The sequence below is a fragment of the Electrophorus electricus genome, chromosome 2 (assembly GCF_041902795.1).
Source record: "Electrophorus electricus isolate QZ-2024a chromosome 2, ASM4190279v1, whole genome shotgun sequence".
NCBI classification, from domain to species: Eukaryota; Metazoa; Chordata; class Actinopteri; order Gymnotiformes; family Gymnotidae; genus Electrophorus; species Electrophorus electricus.
The window spans coordinates 42,781,735-42,802,659 of record NC_137498.1 but is presented as its reverse complement, the minus strand read 5'-3'; the positions used below and the strand labels follow the sequence as shown (position 1 = coordinate 42,802,659).

General features: G+C 40.2%; 2 protein-coding genes across 12 annotated transcripts in view; both read right to left on the bottom strand.

Moving 5' to 3' along the window:
- Window positions 1-1,897: 1,897 nt before the first annotated feature.
- Window positions 1,898-16,544, bottom strand: si:dkey-81h8.1 (uncharacterized). Of its 4 annotated transcripts, none has more exons than XM_027027820.3 (8): window positions 16,281-16,544; window positions 11,962-12,118; window positions 9,899-10,015; window positions 9,717-9,773; window positions 9,167-9,304; window positions 7,775-7,825; window positions 4,699-4,812; window positions 1,898-4,442 (listed from the first exon to the last, which is right to left on the bottom strand). In XM_027027820.3, exons 2-8 carry the CDS (start codon window positions 12,055-12,057, stop codon window positions 4,233-4,235), a joined length of 783 nt encoding a protein of 260 aa, XP_026883621.1. In that variant the 5' UTR covers window positions 12,058-12,118; window positions 16,281-16,544; the 3' UTR covers window positions 1,898-4,232. The 4 variants fall into 4 exon arrangements, with proteins under 4 accessions (XP_026883621.1, XP_026883622.1, XP_026883624.1 ...); XM_027027821.3 differs by lacking the exon at window positions 16,281-16,544 and adding an exon at window positions 15,523-16,223; XM_027027823.3 differs by lacking the exon at window positions 16,281-16,544 and adding an exon at window positions 15,375-15,474.
- A 110-nt stretch (window positions 16,545-16,654) lies between these two features.
- Window positions 16,655-20,925, bottom strand: part of sema4ab (sema domain, immunoglobulin domain (Ig), transmembrane domain (TM) and short cytoplasmic domain, (semaphorin) 4Ab) — a 24,603-nt gene continuing 20,332 nt past the window's right edge. For 7 of the 8 annotated variants that reach the window (XM_081705059.1, XM_027027814.3, XM_081705037.1 and 4 more), the window contains 5 exons: window positions 20,631-20,805; window positions 20,148-20,263; window positions 19,763-19,926; window positions 19,400-19,491; window positions 16,655-18,879 (listed from right to left, as the gene is read on the bottom strand). In XM_081705059.1, the coding sequence (XP_081561185.1) occupies window positions 18,053-18,879; window positions 19,400-19,491; window positions 19,763-19,926; window positions 20,148-20,263; window positions 20,631-20,805 (1,374 nt within the window). In that variant the 3' untranslated portion in view covers window positions 16,655-18,052. The remainder of the gene's footprint in view (window positions 18,880-19,399; window positions 19,492-19,762; window positions 19,927-20,147; window positions 20,264-20,630; window positions 20,806-20,925) is intronic. The other variant, XM_081705049.1, reaches the window with a different exon arrangement.

The window sequence follows — 20,925 nt, the reverse complement described above, 5'->3', positions numbered from 1 at the left end:
CAAACATGAAATGTGAATCGGTAGTTATGCTTTTTGGAGATCAGTGGGTTTCCCAGTTATATCCTCCCAGGAGAATTACTTTAACGCCATGAGTTTTTGGTGGACTCCTGAACACAGTCTTTAGTAGGTGTGAGCGATGCCCACATATCTTTATCCATCACTCTGGGGGGTTTAATGTAACACATCACTCTGGGGTTTAATGTAGCACAAGGGAGGATCTCCAGAATGCTGATCCTCACAGGATGTCCATTTTTATCTGCTTCTATGTTAACTGATGGAGGTCCAAATTTAGAAAACATTTGTAACCTTTGTAAACCTGAATTTAACAGTTTTTTATTAGGTCATATATTGTAGTATATTCTAGTGTATTCTAGTGTATTGTAGTATATTGCATATATTGCAACAGAATTCAGTTCTTAAAAAAGCTAGTGATTTTTCTTTTTTTTTTTGGCAGATCATAAATTTGACAGGAATATCTGGCACAAATTAATCTCTTCTTAAGAGGTCATTATCCAGGTCCACATTCACACTTTTTCCATTATTGACTTTGTTCGAACGATTTGTTCAGTGAACATATATTAATGTAAAATGGTGTGTGCAATTTGTTTAACAGTATTTACTATTCTGATATATTATGACTTAAAGAGCAGATCACACTTTAGGAGCCTTTCATGCAGAAATGCAGATAATAACAAACTTTTTCTTATAGCTGGAACTCAAGAGGATCTGGATGGGACATATCACCCTGAAATGAATATTTATAAAATGAATTATATATATATATATATATATATATATATATATATATATATATATATATATATATATATATATATACATATATACATATACATATTTGGCTAGGAGGCTCTGACTTATTTTGAGACCACTTCCCCATGTATATAATAAAATCTAATAAAATCTAAAGCAAGCAATATTTCAATTTAAATACAAATCACACTGGGAACAATAAATTAATCGGTGAGCTACCTCGTAATCATGGTGTCATGATAACACTCTGACAACACTAATGGGGCCGGGCTTTGTTCTATCTTTAGGTTCAGACCTGCGTCACAAGGCAGTCACAATGTAGATATGTGTATATTATTTGTGGATAATTAATCATCTACATTTAACAAAAAACAGTCATATCTGTAAAGGAATCCTTTGGACACACACACACACACACACACACACACACACACACACACACACACACACACACACACACACACACACACACTCATTTGTAGATGTATTTCTGGAATCAAATATTATTATGCCTTGTTTTTTTTTAGATAAACTTTAGATTTGCGTGTATCTGTGTAGTTTTCCTCACTGGTTTCTTATGTGTATCATCAGAATTTAATTTTTTAGATGCTGAGAGAGAATAACAGAATATATATATACATACAACCCCTACATACATACATACACAGAGAGAGAGAGAGAGCGAGAGAGAGAGAGAGAGAGAGAGAGAGAGAGAGAGAGAGAGAGAGAGAGAGAGAGAGAGAGAGAGAGAGAGAGAGAGAGAGAGAGAGCGAGAGAGAGAGCGAGAGAGAGAGAGAGAGAGAGAGAGAGAGAGAGAGAGAAAGAGAGATACTCTCTGAAGGATTTCTCTTTAAAGCCAGTCTGTAAAATGACATCTCTGGGCTTCTGCGTCAGTATATTTGCACCACTTTGTGCAGTGACCTGATCATGTCATGATCTTGTTGAGAGCTTGGCAGGAAGTCAAATAGGGTTAGTGCAGATGTTGTCTGTTGAAAAGCTGAAGAACTCCTATTTTATGCTGCAAACATCATTTTATATATATATATATATATATAAATAACACACACACACACACACACACACACACACGTGTGTGTTCTTATTAGAAAAAACAAAGTAGTCACAATTCACCTCTGCACATCTCACAGAGTACTTTATGAGTCTGTTACACACCTACATATATCATTACAGAAGAATCAATAACATCAACTCAGCATCACTTTTTGCTTCAATTTCATCTGCCGCCATCTAGTGCAAACCAGAAGTGTAACAGCTAAAATAACACTAGCATGAAAGGAGTGCAAAAAAAACAGACCTGCAAACACACATGATGGCATGGTGCAGTTACGGGATGATTAAAAACAGGTCCTGCAGCCTTTGTTCCTACATTTTTACACACAAGACTTTATTGTTTGTTGCTAAGAAGCAGTGCTCTAGAAAGCAGATTGATATGAAACTGGGCATTACAAGGAACCTTCTTAGAGGAACCTTCCTGTGAATACAGTTGGAGGGCACAGGGGCTGATATTTTAGCACTGGTTACATTGCAATGTTCCCAATACCTTCCCTCTAGAGCACAAGTGACCATAGACTATTGTGTAGGTGACTATACATCAGAGGTATTCAAATAACAGTCCTCAAGATCCGGGTCTTACAAATGTTTCACCTTCTCTTTACCTAGGTGTCAGCTGTGATGACAGACTCCCCAAGTTACATTAATCATTTAACCAACTACAAGGGATTACAAAATCCACTACCGGATTTGGGTTCAAGGTTATGATTTTAATACCTCTGCTATAGATTACAGTGTGAGAGTCAAATGTCTAGCCACACCTGAATATTATATAACAAAATCATTAGATTAAGATTACAGGGGGGAAAAGTAATATATTTTACAATATTTACCAATATTTAATAGTGTAGTGGACATTATAGTGTACAGAGTTCCTTCGTGTTCAGGGATCACTGTCTGGAATTGCAGTTCAGGACTCCAACAGTTCTGCAATACTGAGCCCCACCTGGAGCGCCCTCTAAGTTTTTGTTTGTTTGTCATTTCTGCATAAAGCTCTCATTGAGAAATAAACAATGTCAGTAAGACTGGTATGGTGACAAATGCATCATTCTAGAGAAATTAGAATTCATTTAATTGTTGAAAAGTCTATAAAAGAAGGTCCGAAGTACTTATAATCCTCAAAGGTAGTTATTACACCAACTATGCTTGGTGTCTTAGCTCAAAATTTTCTATGATAGATTTATGACAGGGTTTTAGCCTACAGTTTGTTTAAGCGTATAATAATGGCAGCGATGTGGCAAATCCACACCCACAAAGCACAGTACACATTCTATTGAGCAAAATTCAAAACTTTTCTGTGGTAATTATTTGTTTGCTAACCTTTTGGATACATACTTATATGAACACATCACCCTTTTATCACAAATCTACTGCTCCTAATTCACTCAACTAGCTATTCAATCTAGATAAAATTTCAACTTTGAAGATTGTATTATATGGAAACAAACATTATGCCCAAAGTTGCTGCATACGACACTGTTTACAAATTCAAGACAACACCCAGGTATTTGTTTTTATTGTTTTTCTGAGGAAGCATCAGGGGAAGTGATATCACCATGTGCAGCAAGTGTTCGTATTTATAAGTAAAAGAAAGGTATCCATGATAATGCAGTTGTTTTATAGCACTTAGTATGATGAGTAGATTTTATTTTACTCAATAGAAAGTGAAAGGATTTTGACACATTACTGCCATTTTCATCATAAACTACTACATTTAGAGTGCTCTGAGGAAAAAATTGTAAGAAAAACTGATATTTACAGATTTTCACCATTTTAATATTAGAAACATTATGTATAAAAACTGAGAAGATCCATGCAGTCTCACTGGTCGTTTGGATAACAAATAAAATTGCTCTGGGTGCAGATGTCCAAGCCTTTAGTTTCGTTCACAAACATTGTAAAGAAACCAGATTTGGTGACTAGAATGGATCATTTTGCACGAGTTTGCAAGATGTTATTAATTTCTCAATGAGTGAATTATGCTGAAATTTTATGCCATTTCTTAGTTAGCAAGACAATGCCTGTAATTAACGCCTGTAATTAACACCTATAATTAAAACCTGTAATTAACACTTGTAATTAACGCCTGTAATTAATTTCTGGGCTTAAACATAAACTTAAACAGTTACGATTTATTCTGATGGTATTCTGGGCAAGAGATGTTTCCAGATCCACTGAAGGCCTGATAGTTATGAGCTGAATGGAGTCCATTTGTTTTGTGCCCTCAATAGCAGACAGTGCTTTGTTAGGTGTAATGACAAACAACCTGCCTGATTCACCTCTCTGATAAAGACTTTTCATTGGCCTGAATTGCAACCCCCCACAGTGAAACATTCTGATCCCGTAGTCTTCTTTGCAATAGGTCAGGAAGGAAGTCATACGACTCAGGATCAGATCTCTGCTATAGAGTCGATAGGCTCCACCTGAGGTTCAGTTGGTGGGGTCGGGACTTCTTCTACTGGTTCAGACTCAGGCTCTCTGACCGCCACCTTCACCTGTTGAGGTGCTGTGGCTACATGGGCTTCCTGGACTGGGGATGTTGGGACGACCTGCTGGGATGGAGCTGGAGGAGGCACCACCCGCTGGCCTACTCCAGGTAACTGCGGAAGAACACGACACCATTCTTTAGTTCATGAGGAATATAGACATGGACTTTAGACGACATTTAGTGATCCCACATCCAGGCTTTGAAAAGACTTTATAACTGACCAGAATAAATGTAATAACAACAACAACAACAACAACAACAACAATAATAATAATTTATTATCATACAGGATTACCCTTAAATTACAAACCCAATATCAACCATATTTCAAGGCATACTTTACAGTGTTTCCTTCAAAGGATACTGACCTGCAGACCACCTTTAGCCAGAACTGCAAGCCCGAAAAGAATAGTCACTATGCAGACCGCCAACTCAACCACCAGGAACAGCACTAAAGTGGCCAACAAGCCATCAATCAAGCGCTAAACCATGTAAAGACAGAAAGATGAGAAGCACAATCAGGAAGAGGATTTAAGCCCACGCTCAGTCACAGTGCTCTAGTAACTTCATAAAACATGATATATATCATCCACATAATATATTATAATATAAATTGCATGTTCGAACTCTGTCCAGTTCAGCTTATTACAGTCAGCAAATGCACTCATTAAAGGTTTTCATCATACCCATACATTATGTGGCTATTAGACTGAGACTAAACATTTATTTAGCATGTTTTTTTTTTTTGTTTGTTTTTTAAAAACACTGGCCCAAAGTGCAAAACTAGGAACACAACACCAACACCACGACAGCTGCTTCACCAACTATACTGTCTTTGCTAATTTAGTGATGTTATACAAAAAATAAAGGATTTCAGCCAATTAGTAAAGACACTGATGAAGCAAAACAAATATGATAAATTGCAGAATAGTGTACAGTTGTAGCACTAAGGCAACTGAACTATAAAGGGAGATTTTAACTGCTGGAACCAAAAATATTTTGAACATGAAAAACATTTAATATTCATTTGTGAAATTGTCAAAAAATACACATTTGCTTAACCTTACTAGTAGAGATGGCACGATACCAATTTTTCCTATACTTATCTGATACCAATATCTTGCATTTGATTGTCACCCGATATCGATAGACATAGAATATATTTTAATTAAAAAACACTGTGGAGCTGTGGTCCAGTTATTTGGAGGAATGTTTTTGTGTTGGATGTATCACATATATGCATATATGCTAATAACTAATTATTTTAAGTTTGTGTGTGCTACAAAAGCACAATAACATATAAAATATAAAATATTGGGGGAAATTAGCATCCGGTTCATTCGTTCTCTATTCTGGGCCTCTAGAATTGTCACCCAGTCAGAGCAGCAGTGCAGCCAATTGCTGACTGTTGTTGACACAAGAGATGACATAACATAAATTTAACCAATCAGCATTCTCAAATCTGATGCCTAAATGGCGCTTTATTTATCACTCCAGTCAGTCAGTGGTGGAGTAGAGACTACTAAAGTTATTGATAATGATGAAGTAGAGACATCTGATGTTATGGAAAATGAACACAGTTAGTTGAGATGCAGTATTTCAGACACCCTAAATTCAGTAAGATCTCCTCTCCAAAATCCATTTAACAAAACTTTGGTGAAACTACACATTGCTGAGTAGCTTAATAAGATGGCTGGCTAGCTAGTCAAGTTGTGTATTTTGTAGTTTTTCATTTATAGTACCAATGAACCAGCTAATCTAGTGAAACAGGTTTGGTCTAGTGTTACTTAACTGTTATATAACGTTAACTTAGTTCACTAGCTAATAGCTTGTGCAGATAATTTATTGCTTGTTCTGGCTAATTGAACTAACTAGCATTCACTAACTGTTTGCATTATCTAACTAGCTTAGCAAGTAGCTTGACAGAGTTAGTATCTGTGTGTTTTAGCTTGTGATTCTAATATTAGCATCTGCATTTTAGTGTTTCTAATGTTAGTATCTGTGTGTTTTAGTGGTTCTGGCGAACTGAGCTAAGATGAGCCCACTTTACATTCCAAGGCAGTGAAGAGTGCTAAAACATTAATTTGTCTTGTTTAAATACCCTCACTATTATGTGGATAACTTGTTTCCCACAATGTGTCCACAATGGGTTATCAAAATGATGGCAATGGAAATCATCATACACTATACTGCCAAAGGATGCTGAGGCACACAGTGTGCAGAGGTGGCCAACTTTCTGCAGAGTCAATCACTACAGACTTCCAAACTTCATGTGGCCTTCAGATTAGCTCAGGAACCGTGTGTAGAGCTTCATGGAATGGGTTTCCATGGCTGACCAGCTGCATCCAAGCCTTACATCACCAATCGCAATGCAAAGCGCCAGATGCAGTGCTGTACAGCATGCCGCCAGTGGACTCTAGAGCAGTGGAGATGTGTTCTCTGGAGTGACAACTGACTCCTTCTCCCTCTGGCAATGGATGAGTCTTGGTTTGGCAGTTACCAGGAGAACGGTGCTTGTCTGACTGCATTGTGCCAAGTGTGAAGTTTGGTGGAGGAGGGATTATGGTGTGGGGTTGTTTTTCAGGAGTTGGGTTCTGCCCCTTAGTTCCAGTGAAAGGAACTGTTAATGCTTCAGTATATTGAGATCTTGGACAATTTCATGCTCCCAACTTTGTGGGGACAGTTTGGGGATGGCCCCTTCCTGTTCCAACAGGACTGCACACCACTGCACAAAGCAAGGTCCATAAAGACATGGATGAGCGAGTTTGGTGTGGAAGTACGTGACTTGCCTGTACAAAGTCCTGACCTCAACTCGATAGGACACTTTTGGAATGAATTAGAGCGGAGACTGCAAGCCAACATCAGTGTCTAACCTCACAAATATGTTTCTGGAAGATTTCCCATAAACACACTCCTAAACCTTTTGGAAAGCCTTCCCAGAAGGGTTGAAGCTATTATAGCTGCAAAGGGTGGGCCAATATCATATTAAACCCTATGGATTAAGACTGGGATGTCACTCAAATTCATATGCGTACAAAGGCAGACCAGCGAATATTTTTAGCAATATAATATATGTGTGCGTGTGCATGGATATTTGCTTTTGAACCTAATAGATTTGTTAATGTGAAGAAAACGCTACAGTTAAACTCAACAGCTGTACATAACCTGTGACCAAACTAACGTTAGCATGGCTGTTACCACATGCCGTGCGCTACTACAAAGCTCTGCTGTGCTATTTTGGATTTGTGATTGTATCAGATCGGTTTGCTTAAAAATTCCTCTACAGGTATCCAATCGAGCATTGTTTTATTTAGGGTTTTTTTGCTAATATTGACTTGATTCTGATACATGGTATCGGATTAGTGCCATCTCTACTTTCTAGTTTAACTGTTAAGCAGCATCATGCATAACAGAATCTAAAACACAAGAGTGTGCATTACTTACTTTACTGGTTCTTTCGACCGTATAAGTGCACTGCCTGTAACAATATTGTTGCTTTGGAAAAGCAGACACAAGAGACAAAGCTGTGTTAAATTTTGCAAAAGACAAAAGACATTTGCAAAATTTAACTCTAAACTATAGCCCTGTGCAACAACCTAGTATTCTGTTGAAACTGTTACAGTTTTTTAGAATGGTTTGTCAAACTACTTACTCAAGTAGTCTCTCCAGCATCAAAAAACCTGTACCAAGTGCAAACTGTCAAGATTTAAAATTATATTCTTACAAAAAACCACAAAAAAGCGGGCAAGGCATATATCACACTAGTTTCTTAACTATTTCCCATGATGATCACGATACACAAGTCACTGTTCTTTACAAGGACTTTTAAAGTTACCGTGGACATTTCAGTACCACAGTCACAAACTACAAAGACCAAAGTTCCCCACTAGCTGTTCTCTGAGATATACTGAAGTAAGTGACTGTGCCATGTGAATATCTTTACTAAAACCTTCAGGTTTCAGATAACTGCAGCTTGGTGGTTTATTCCATTCACATGGTTTTAGGATTGTTTTGCACTTTGGTACAGTCCTTTGAAAATGTATCAACTCTATGGAAAATGTGTAATTGTATGGAAAAAACTGTAACAGAGTGAGTGAGGCAACCATGAGATCACACTTTTAAATCTGATGTTAAATTTCACCCCATTCTGATGATAGTCTCGACTATCAAATGTCTTGCGTTCTGCCATGGTGACGGGACCTGGTGAAGTTTACATTTACAGCATTTATCTGACACTTTCATCCAAAGCAACTTAGCTATGTCTAAACACAACTTGAGCAATTGAGGATTAAAGATCTTGCTCAGGGGCCCAACAGTGGCAACCTTCTGATTTCAAGTGGAGCACCTTAACCACTGAGCTACCACTGCCCACAGGTTTTATATGGAGTATGACAAAAAAAGGATTACAGAGGCAATGCTGGTATGACGGAATGAAATGCCATTTTTGCATTTTACTCCTTTCTAAAGTTTATGCTCATTTGGCAGCTTCCAAACACATGAAGTCTATTTTGTACTCTCAGATCAGTTTGAAATCGAGACTATATTCACAATATGGTACATGTATTCAATATGAGAAATAAGTTTGATTGTCTTAAAATTATTCTAATCACATCAAGGTTTCATTAATTAAAGATGATTGTTGATTATTACACAGAAAACATGTTTTATGAGAATATCATTATACCTATGTTTCTGTAACTGGCACGTTTTTTAAAAGGGCTTATCTTGGATTTTTTTAAACCAGTGTGTTTTTGTTATTCTCACTATGTAGTCATGCAGACTGAAAGCGCTACCCCCACCATGCATCCACACAAGTGCTGCAGAGCGGAGTTTTACCACAGTGTAGACCTCCAGCCTCCTGCAGTGTTCGCAGTGGTATGAGTCCTGACGGTACGGCAGGTGGCGAGACAGGAGGCCCAGTGCAGCTGTGCTGAAGGCAGCACTCACCAGGTGGACCACCAGAGTCGTTTTCACCTGCACAAGGGCATGCGCGCGCGCACACACACACACGCACACACACAGGCACACCCACACACAGGCACACACACACACAGGCACACCCACACACAGGCACACCCACACACAGGCACACCCACACACAGGCACACACACAGGCACACACATGCACCCAAATACACCAAAAAAAAAGAAAGAGATAAACCAGCAAACATGCTAACAAATCCATATAAGGCTCGTCTTCCATGCCAAAGACCATCTGAACACTTTTTGTACAGTGATGCTTTGACAAACACTCAGCTTACATCAAGTCTTACATAATCAGCCATCAAATCCAGTGTATGAACTTAAGTACTGTAGAGGAGTTGAGTATAGCTTTAGTATATTTTTAGTATAGCATGAAGTTTTCTCATCATTTTTTGAGACTCACCCAGAAAAGAGAAGGGAACCTCCCAGCATGGATCAGGATGGACCCAGATCCAAGCAGCTGTAGAAAAACACAGATTGACCAAGTCAGTCTCAGAACGCTACCTGCTAGCTGCATTACTACCACCTGTTTCCTGTAGAGGGTTAAGGTCTGATGGACGCAGGTTAACACTGCTGAATGCTTACCTGCACCACAATCACAACTACCACGATGAGGTCTGGACTGAAGTGTATCTCGTCACGGATCTGAAGAATGCAGACGCTCAGGCAGAGGCACAGAACAGCAATGATGATCTGGACTGACTAAGAGGCAGAGTTGACAAAAGAGGAGTGATATATTTATACTTACATAGCAGGAGTGATATATTTATACTAACAACAGGAGTGATATATATATATAATATATATATATATATATATAGATACACAACAGGAGTGATATATTTATACTTACACAGCAGGAGTGATATATTTATACTAATACACCGGTAGTGATTTTTCTTCATTGTATAATTATGGATGTAAAAAACATTTTAATTAACATACACTATATGGCCAGTATGTGCACAACATATATTAGCTCGGACATCCCATTCAATTAATTAATAGCATTATTTAATTAATAATTAATTAATAGCATTAATTAATGTTAATATGGAGGCGTCTGTGGGAATTTGTGCTTATTCAGTCAAAGGAACATTTGTGAGGTCAGGCACTGAAGTGGGACGAGAAGGTCAGGCTTGCAATCTCTGTTCTAGTTCATCCCAAAGGCATTCAGCAGGGTTGAGGTCAGGGCTCCATGAAAACCACTAGAGTTCCTCCACACCAAACTCATCAAACCATGCTTTTATGGACCTTGCTTTGTGCACAGGGACACGGTCATGCCGGAACAGGACAGGGCCTTCTCCAAAATGTTACCACAAAGCAGGAAGCATATAAGTATCTCAAATGTCTTTGTGTGTAATAGCATTAACATTGCTCTTCACTGGAACTATAAGACACAGCCAAACCCAAGTTAAATATTGTAAACATTGTCACAGAATCACGTTGCTTCCCAGACTCACTTAAAAATAATGCCATAAGTCCACTACTTAAGAAACACATCTTGGATTGGCAATTTATAGACCAATTTCCGATATAAACTTCCTGGGCAATATTACAGGGAAAGTGGGACATAATCATAATCGCAGTACAAACTCAGCCTTAGTGAAAGCAGTCAATCTGAATACTGATGAAAATGAATCACCAATCTTTGTCCTTTGAACCTGCTCCATTTAATACTGTAAATAACCATATTTTAGACAGACCTGAAAACAGGCCTGGACTTTCTGGAAATGTTTTTTTTAATATTTTCTAAGGGTTTTACAGATTGAATTTTATTACCACCAGTGAATTTGTATGTTGAGAGCAGGCCATTTTCTGTGGTACAGCATCATTTCACTGTATACGTTGCCACTTTCACATGTCATCAGTTAACGTGAAGTCAAAGCTCTGCAAATGGCACTTGGCTTCAGATGAAATAAATGCTGTTGATCAGCTAGTTAACTGTTAATCAAGCAAAAATAAACACCATGAACAATTTCTATAAAATGAATAAAGACAGCACTGATTTTTTTTTCTTATTGGATCCATTGTTACATTAATAGCACACCAACACTGCCAGCCCCGCTTTCATGTTCAGCACAGAACATGGAATGGGCTAGCGCCTTCTAAGATGTCAGACTGACTAAACGAATATGATCCAAAACTGTGGAAATCCTCTCCTTTCTTCCTTCTCCCATCTTCCCTCTTCCCTTGTATGTTCCTTCCAGGTTGGATCTCTGCATTTGATGACGATAGGCAAAAGAGGATTGGCAATTCTACACGCTACAAGCTTCAACCCTCTGTGATTGTGCTGTGCGAGTCTCCCGGGGTTTACCGTGAGTGAGTAGACTCTGTGGGTATACCACTTTATGGCTGAGCTGTTGTTACTCCTACAGGCTTCCACAATAAAAGCACTTTCAGTTGGCCAGGACAGATCTAGTTAGAAATTTTATGAATTGACATTTAGCAACAATGGCACCCTGCGAGAGTACCACATTTTAAAGTCACTGAATTCTTCAGAATGAACGATTTTACTAACGATGTTTGTGGAGAATGCAAGGCTATGTTTGATTAGTGCTGGTTGTGGCTGAAACACCAGAACTCAATAACTCAATAAGTGTTGAGTGCAGTTACATTTACATTAACATTTTATGGCAGTTACTCACCCCCAGAGCCTTTGGCTCCACCTTCTGGAATATCTTCACCTGTACAGGGGTCAGTTTTCCTATAAGGCGGACGGGTCCCTGACTTTCAATCCCCATACTATAGGCAGGTATCAAAGAGCAGTGCAATGCAAACTGTAGAATTCTTGGTGGGACTTGCCTGAGATGAACGACATGGATAAAGAGAAGGTGAGGGGTAGAGAAATGAGATCATTAGAGAGATCTATGGACAACATAAGAAATAAGATCAACTAAGGAAACTCCAACTGAATCCATAAAACAGTTTTGTAAGTGTATGCAAACTTATTTTAAAGGTAAGCAAATACATATTTTTATCTATTTGCATTGTAAGTACACCTATATTGAATTCTATAGTCAACTCCTTGCGCTACGGTCTACCGCGAGACATGGGTTTCATAGCCTTTATGAAACCTGGGTGGTGTTTCAGAGACGTAATGAGCCAAGCGCCGAACATCTCTGCTCTGCAGCGACCCACGACAAGGTACACTTTTATGGCCGGTAATTAAGCGCAACACTGCCATAAATAGACAAAAAATGTCTTTGACTTTCTGTTCGAAAACGTTTTTCACTAATGGTAGCTACCTACGGTTAATGGAGTCATCGATTATTGGACCATCTTATAGCCAATATTTGTACAAGATCAAACACAACCCCGCCTTTGATGGATGAGATTTCCGACCTCTCTGGGGTAGGAGGATATAAGTTGATTGCCCTATCAATTTGGGCCAAAATTAGGTCAGATTGCTGTGAGTGACGTTTTAAATGACGTAATTTCAGTAGGCAAATAACACTGAATTAAGATGCAACCTGACAGACCAGCGAACGTAAATAATGCTCGGCGAATGTGAGTGTTTAATAGCAAAATATTTTTTTTTGTCATAGAAAACAGAATGCAGAATCTATTTGCATTTTTTTTTCACATTTAGCAGACGCTCTTGTCTAGAGCGACTTACAAGTTCAAGGATGTCACAGAGGCAGGTGAGAGTAGCGTTATCAGAGCTCTTATCGGTATAGCACAGAGCAGTTGCCCAAACGGGTTTGTTCCCCAGCCCACCAGGAGAGGCAGCGTCGTTACGACACCAACCACTATTTTTTGGCCATAATATTCCATCCGTTCGTGTGTCGTACCACGATGTTAACATGGAGCGTCGAGTGGTAAACTTGCGGCTCGTGTGATATTGCTTAAATATCCATTTTGCGACTTTACTGGATATAACATCAGAGGCGGTGTATAAAGAGTCTGGCCGATTTCTATTCCCCCGTTAAATCTAAAAATAACTGCAACACGCCAGATGGCGCCCGCGAGTGAGACCTAATGAATAAGCGTGAATACAGCCAAGAACGGAAAATTAAAATATTTTCTTACCACTTGGCCAGTATTTTCTTTTAATTTTGGAAAACATAAGTATGTATTATACTAAAAATACCGAAGAAAACTAGGAACACCCTAAGCGTAACCCTATATAAGGTTGCGAGTAGACAGCGTCATAACTGTCAAAACACGTGTTCACATCGTAAACACGTGTTCATGCGCCCTAACAATATTTTTTTTTTTAAAACTGTTATCAATCTATACGTTAACCGGTTTACTTTGTCCTTCAGTAACCTGAAATGCGTCAAACGTCCCCTCGCCCTTCTTCTTTTCATCCTGTTTGTTGTCTATCTGCCTTCGTGCTTAGCAAGGAGGCGATGTAACGAGAGGGTCTGAGTCTGAGCACCTATAGCATCACATCTTTTTAAGCGTCAGTGGTGCTAATACGAACTGTCCTAATAAACATTATCCAAAAGAAGGTTTTTTTTTTTTTATAAATACGGAGCTTTTCCATAAAATGTAAACATTGCATTTACATATTAATGAACACACACTGAATATGTTCCTTAATGGGTCACACTGTGATTCATACATGACATGATTTTTAATCCATTTGGAAGACAATCTTAAATTACACATTGTATACACCTTAATTACTTAAAACACATTAAGACAAAACTTTTAAATCCTTCAAAATTTGTCTGCAGACTCCAATCTCCTTCACATCTTCCTGTAACACTGGTGTTACGGCTGTGAAGAGGTGGTCTAGGAAAGCTACTGCAAAGCCTCAAGGCCCCTCTGAGTTCACAGACTGGAGCATATTCACAAAGGTGATTAATACAGTGGACAAATACGCTGACACTGTGAAGTCATACTTCAGTTTTTGAAGCGGTATTTCGATGTGGGGAGACAAGCCTGTATTCTGACTAGAGGCAGAGCAAGGTGAGTTTATCTGTTTAGTGCCAGTGTAGCACGGTTAATTCAAAGCAAAAAATACAATCAGTGATGGAAAAAAATGATTAAATAACAAAGCTAATTACAATTTGAGATCACTCCAGGAAGGTTTTCAATAAATAAATAAATAAATAAATAATATTGTAACATGGAGAAATAGAACAATTGCTTGAAAAAAACTACATACAATTGATTTAAATAGAAAATTGAATTAAATAATCCAAAAGAATTACAAGATAAAAAACAGATTAAACATCGAAATGTGAAATGATAAATTCTGCAGGAATTAAACTTCAGAGCTCAGGTAGAAGCATGAGAGAGCAGGGATGTTTTTACAGTAATGACAGACCATAATGGTTTTCATTTGAACCTAGCTTCATGTGGAAAAGGAGGCAGCTTTTAGGAGTGAGTACTCTACAAAGAGGCCAAGTACACAGACTGAAAACAAACAAACAAACAACCAAAAAATTTGCTGCCAACAACAGTTTGACAAGGCCTCCAAAGACATCAGAGACTACAAAGTGAGACCCCCCCCCTCCTTCCTCAACCACTGTCGGATCACTAATGACGTGACTGAGTTTTGTTGCAGATGTGAAAGATCAGAGATCTCCAGCAACGATTCCCAAACTCCCGCCCTACTCGTCCTCAACCAGAGAATCAGAGGGTATGAATGGAAAATGGACTGAGACATATACCTTAGAACAACAAAACATTAAACACATTCTTTAAAAAGCGAAAGGTTTAATGAGGAATATAAAGCAACCACATAGCAGAGAACTAGTACGAGAACACCTCAGGTGATGTGTTGAGCTGTATATTGCCTTGTCAATGCCGTATTTAATGCGACTAAATTACAAACCAGAGAAAAGAGGCGTCCTACGGATTTCTGCTACGGAAAGTAAGAATGAATGACCGCGTGCTGCACTGCTCGACATCCGCAGCACTGGCGATATAATTTGGCAGATACGTCAGACGGATAAATAAACGCAGGCCAGCGGCCGAAACGCAACCGTGGCCTCTTGACGTGCGCAATGACAAACGGAGCAATTCCGACGCCTCGTACATCACGTTACCGAAGCACATATACAGATCTAGCAGGTGCAACGTTGCAAAGAATAATTTTTTTTACCTTTCACAATTTGCTGTGATGGGACAACCCACACGTATAAACTGTCCAAAAATCAAATGCCGACGAGCAAGAACAATGCAGTCTCCCTTCTCTGAACGAAACTAAATGGTTGCTTTACCTTTTACCGTATTTGCATTGCGACGCATACCTACTGCTCTTCGGCCGCAGATGTAACGTAATATAAGTTATCCAAAAGGTTCCGTCCCCGGGATTACCGCATTGAGGAGGAGGATGTTGTTTGACGCCAGTATGAGAAGCCGTATCAGAGAGACATGAACCTTATCTTGTATTTATTTAAAGAAATAAATACAGTATAGTAGCTGTGATGCATGTTAGTGCTCAGGTTGCACAGCTTTCGTATGTGTAATAGGTACATAGCTGCTCGACTACGCGATAAGATGGGAGGGGTAGGCCAAGAACACCGGCAGTGTCTCAAATAGCAAAGCTGAAAATAAGGCATGCAGTATGCAGTATGCACACCACATAGGAACAAAATAACCCCAAATATAACACAGGACCGATATAAACTCAACCGTGCCTGCGACATAACGGTCTTCATAGCCGCACTTATTGATTGCAACTTCCAACTCCGCAACGGGACGCGGAAAAATTACGTCTGGAGTCAAGGACAAGTCCTCTAGCCAAGCGTAGACAAGGCATCGACTGCTACGGACTGGCTTGAAGAAAAAAAATAATAAAATAATGTTGTCCCTTTACGCAACTAACATGCACATTTAAACTACTTATCCAAATACATACGCATAATTGCGCAGTCTATGCCTATCCCCGAGATTTTGGGCGTGCACTTGGACCTGTCCAAACGGGGAACGCACGCTCAAATGATGCATTGCAGTCTATTAAAATTAAGAAATTTGTCATGATCAGCAAAGTATTTCTACAACTTACCTGCAGATTAGTAGCAAAACTCGTTACCGGTGACGGTTATACAGACGCAATGATGCGCTCGGCGAGGCTGCAGGACGGGGCCCTAAAGCTGCTTCAGAAGTTGCGGATACTGTTTAATTCAGTAGCGGAACTCGGGTTTACCGCATTACTCTACTACAACACGCATCATATGAGCCCTCTCTGCAAGAGATCGGTAATCATATCCACTGCAACAACTGGAAGGGAAATCTGTATTACACAAAGGATGAAAACTGAATAAATGCTATGATTTCTCTACAGAAATTAAATATAAGACTTTCCGTCACCAGTTCCGTTGTGGGGCTGCCACCCAGTGGCAATGAAAATCCGAACAAAATTTCAATAAATTTCGTCAATCAATTTAAATTTTTTAATTATTATTTTTAAAGGTCTGCAGTATAAAAAAATAAAACATTTTATTAAAACTGCGGTGTACATAGAGCAGTTTAAAAACTAGACATTTCCTTTCAGAAATATCAAACTGAAACAACCAATGGTCCTGTTGTGCTTCTGTACTAACTGCTTGGTACCATTTTTTTTTAAAAAAAAGAAAAGACAACATCACAGTTCACAGGTGGTCACAACAAATCAGGATCTCTGTCCAGTCATTAACATCTTAACATTTAATTTGGCAGCCTGGGAAAACAAGACTGTTTACATCACCTTCGTTTACCTCACAGGCTGCCTGTGGTTTAAAGATGAATGCATAAGATAACAGTAGATCAAAAACACCCCCCCCTTTTTTGATTTGCAAAGATACAGGATACGAAGAATTCATTTTTAGCAGCAAACCTGAGCGCAAACCCCAATCTGCACACTACCTGCAACAGAAAATCCACTGCTGATATCTACTTTATGATTATCCTGCTTTAAACATTTCCAGCAGATGTCCCACAGGCGAAACCAGTGGACAAGTTAATCACTAAATTGCAGAGACAAGTATATGGCATGGTATCCTAATTAAAAATGAAAAAAGCTAAAATGAAATAATACTGTGTTTTCTAACTCTGGAAAATGTACATTCACCAAAAGAAATAATAAATAAATCTGCAGTCTGTTCTTAAATAGATTTTTAAAGAAGCATTGTACATGTTGGGTAGCCTGAAAAACACAAATTTGTTCATTTCTTAAATGACCTAAACAAAATATTTGAAATTCAATTTTAATTCATAAAGGTGTTTTGAAAGCCACTTAAAAATAATCTCATATCCTGAAAATGACAGATTCATTTTTAAAAATTAACCTGTTTGTTTTCATTCCACTCCTTTCCTAAACACTTCAGTTTCATTGACAGTTCATTTGTTTTGTGTGAGAAAGGGACACCACTCTGAATGTGCGTAGTGCACAACTACACGTGCCACTGAGTGTGCGTAGTGCACAACTACACGTGCCACTGAGTGTGCGTAGTGCCCATTTGCATGTCACAGTCAAACCTTTGTCACTCAATGCATCATTCCATAGCATTACAGGCTGAAGTAATATTCACAGGTCATAATAAGTATGATAGCATTGCATACACTGACAAATAGTACTTTATGAGCAGTGGTGTGATGTGCTAAGCTACATTTCACATTTTATGATTGAAGATCACTGCACAGAGAGTGGCTTTAGGGCAGGCCCAGGGCCCCCTACAGCTCAGAAACAGCTAAATGTTTAGGTGTCAGCCAGATAAAAGTGCCATGAGCCTTGTAAGATTTCATAAGGTTCAGGAATTTAGTTTTTCTCCAGTTTCTGATCTGTTTACAAGATATCTCTCAGATAGGCACGTTGGGCAGGTGGCCATGGGAGCCATTCAGTACACCATTGCCCAGAGTCACAGAGGATTTGTGGCTGTTGTACTGATCACTGGGGGAATTCCCACTGCGTTTGTCCTCATAGGGTGTCTGTGCCCTGAGTACCTCCCTCTCGGATGCCGTGGTCCCTTCTGCCATCTCGGCATCTCGGTGCATCTCGGGCATCGTCCTGTGGTGAAACTGCTGCCTGACGTTATAAAACCCAATCATTATCAGTGCAAAAATGCACAATGCTAACAGCACGGACACCACGATCAGGTCCTGCAGATAGCTGCTCCTGCTGGACAGCAGCTCCTGATCCCCAACACCAATCTCTGCCTGCGTGACTGATCCCATCTTACGAGTCACGTTCCTGTGTGTGACTACTGTGGACATATCTGTCGAAGATGAGGTGGGATGTGGAGTCTCCGTTTTGGGTTTTGGCTTCGTCCATGCTGCAGCGGCCTGTCCTGTGGTGCCTCTTTGACCTTCCTCAGTGGGCTGGCTGCCCTGGTGCTGACTGGTGGCTGGGGGCTGAAGCGTGGTGCTGTCCTTCTGTCTCACCTCGTAAACGACAAGCGTCTGGGTGAAGCCGTTCTCCATGGCCTGGCAAAGGTAGCGGCCCAGCGTGGTGGGCGTGGCCAGGAAGCTGAGGGTGGCGCCATCGTCGCACTGAAGGTAGATGCTGGGTGTGAGTTGGTCGTCAGGCCGCTCCCAGAAGCGCTGTGCCAGACGGGACACCCGTGGACACTGCAGCTTCACCACCTCATTCAGGGACACCGTCACCAACTCACCTGGAGGACAATGGGCTGGAGAGGTAAGGGTCGGGGGCCAAGGGTCAGCACACTTAAGACACCACAAAACCCAGACTCCACAAGCAACAGTACAGTGACACCACTGATGAAGTACACCGCAGCTAAAAATCTGAATATTTAACATGCTTCACAACAGCATGGAGTGACTGAAGATCTAACTGATGCATGCATTCAGGCCCTGAATGCCAGAGCCACATTAAGCCTCAGTCTAGACTATATTGGATATCTACTGGTGACTCACCATCTGTCCAAGACTAAGCATAACCCATGTCTGCAACACTGTACCCTGATTTAGATCATTTTCAGACTACAGAGGACAAATACACTGATACATCACAGGAGACAAAGACTCGAAATAAAATGCTATCAAACACAAATAAAGGGACGGGTAACAGAATTGTAAATAACTCTACTACTTACAGAAGAAACAAACTCTGTTTTGTTCTGTGTTTAACAGTTGACTTCACACAAGAACACCACACTAACATAATCGGTGCCTGTGAGTGCCACTCACCTGGACGAGGAGGGCTGGAGTTATTTCGAGGACTCCGGGGGGTGGCGACACTGCACACCGCACTCACACTGCCCCCCTCCACATCCTGACCCCTGAGGACAGCAGGGGGCAGACATGCTTGGTTTCCATTTCAATCAGAAATCAGTCGGCTCACTAAAGTTTGTTGCTTTTAAATCTCTCAGACTAAAGCTTTGCCAAGAAATTAAAGCGTCCCAAATGTGGACTTTGGAAGAGATATTGAAATGAACTTAATGATGTGGCTTTGTAAAACCAGAGAAGGACCAGGAAGAGGTCTAACACTATTCTGAGGGGGCGGCTAGCCCATGTGCGTTTGGTTGTTCAAGTCAGAGAGGCTCTACGTACGCATGGTCCTTGAGGGAGGAGATGTCTGCGCATACTTGTCGTGAGCGGTCCCATGCGCAGAAAGGGTCTCTTGCCAACACACACTCAGCACAACTCCCATAGTAGGAGCAGTTAGAGAAGGGCACAGACACTACACCCTGTGACGTGCCCACCAACACCACAGCCTATAGGGGCAGCAGAAGCCACAATTAGCAAACCACAGCAGGTAGGTCAGTGGTGACCCTGCTGAAAAGAGACATTTTTAATAGCTGTCAACCACAAATTTTCTTTGACTATGACCCCTACGGCTTCCATTAGCTGTTGCCTCTAAGACTTCCATTGGCTGTGGATCCTAAGGATTCCATTGGCTGTGGCCTGTAAGGTTGCTAAGGAAAACCACCGATACCTTGGAGACAGACAGCAGCAGATTCTTCACCAGCTGAGGCTGGGTGATCACTTGAATCTCCTCCACAATGTGGATGCCCGTCTTCGAAAGTACAGCTTTGTGCAGGTAGCCTCTTTCTGCTCAGGACAACAGGGGTTGAGAAGACACCAAACAAAATCAACTCCAGAATAATCAATCACATACTGAATCACATATTGAGCAGAATTCTGTAGACTATTTAAGAGGTGAAAGACAGCCAACTTGAATCTTGAATATACTTGAAAAGGGTTTCAGTCAATCAAGTGACACCTACAGATACTAAACTTGACTAAAACTCTACTTTTGTGGCAGATGCTAAACTAATGTCTTTTTAATGTCTTAAAAAGTCTCCATTGCCATTCAAGTATGTGAAAAGAAAATCAGCTCCCAACCTATGGCTGGTGAGCCATACCTGTGAGCAGATACAGGACAGTGTAGACCCACCCACGAGGTATGCCCACATACCTGTGAGTAGATACAGGACAGTGTAGTCCCGCACCCTCTGAGCCGCTAGGTTGGTGTAGCGCTGATCGGGTGACACCAACATCAACCTCCGATTGGAAGGCAACACACTCTTCTCAGCCAAGAAGTTCTCCTTGACAAATCGCAGCACATTGTCTGAGGCATTATGAAGACCACACTGCAAAGAGGACAGACACACACAGGAAACACTGTTCAAGCACAGCATAAGATCTGCTGCCCCTCTCCAACACTCACTTGCACTCATACACTTTTAACAGTAAAACTGCATTAAAAACTA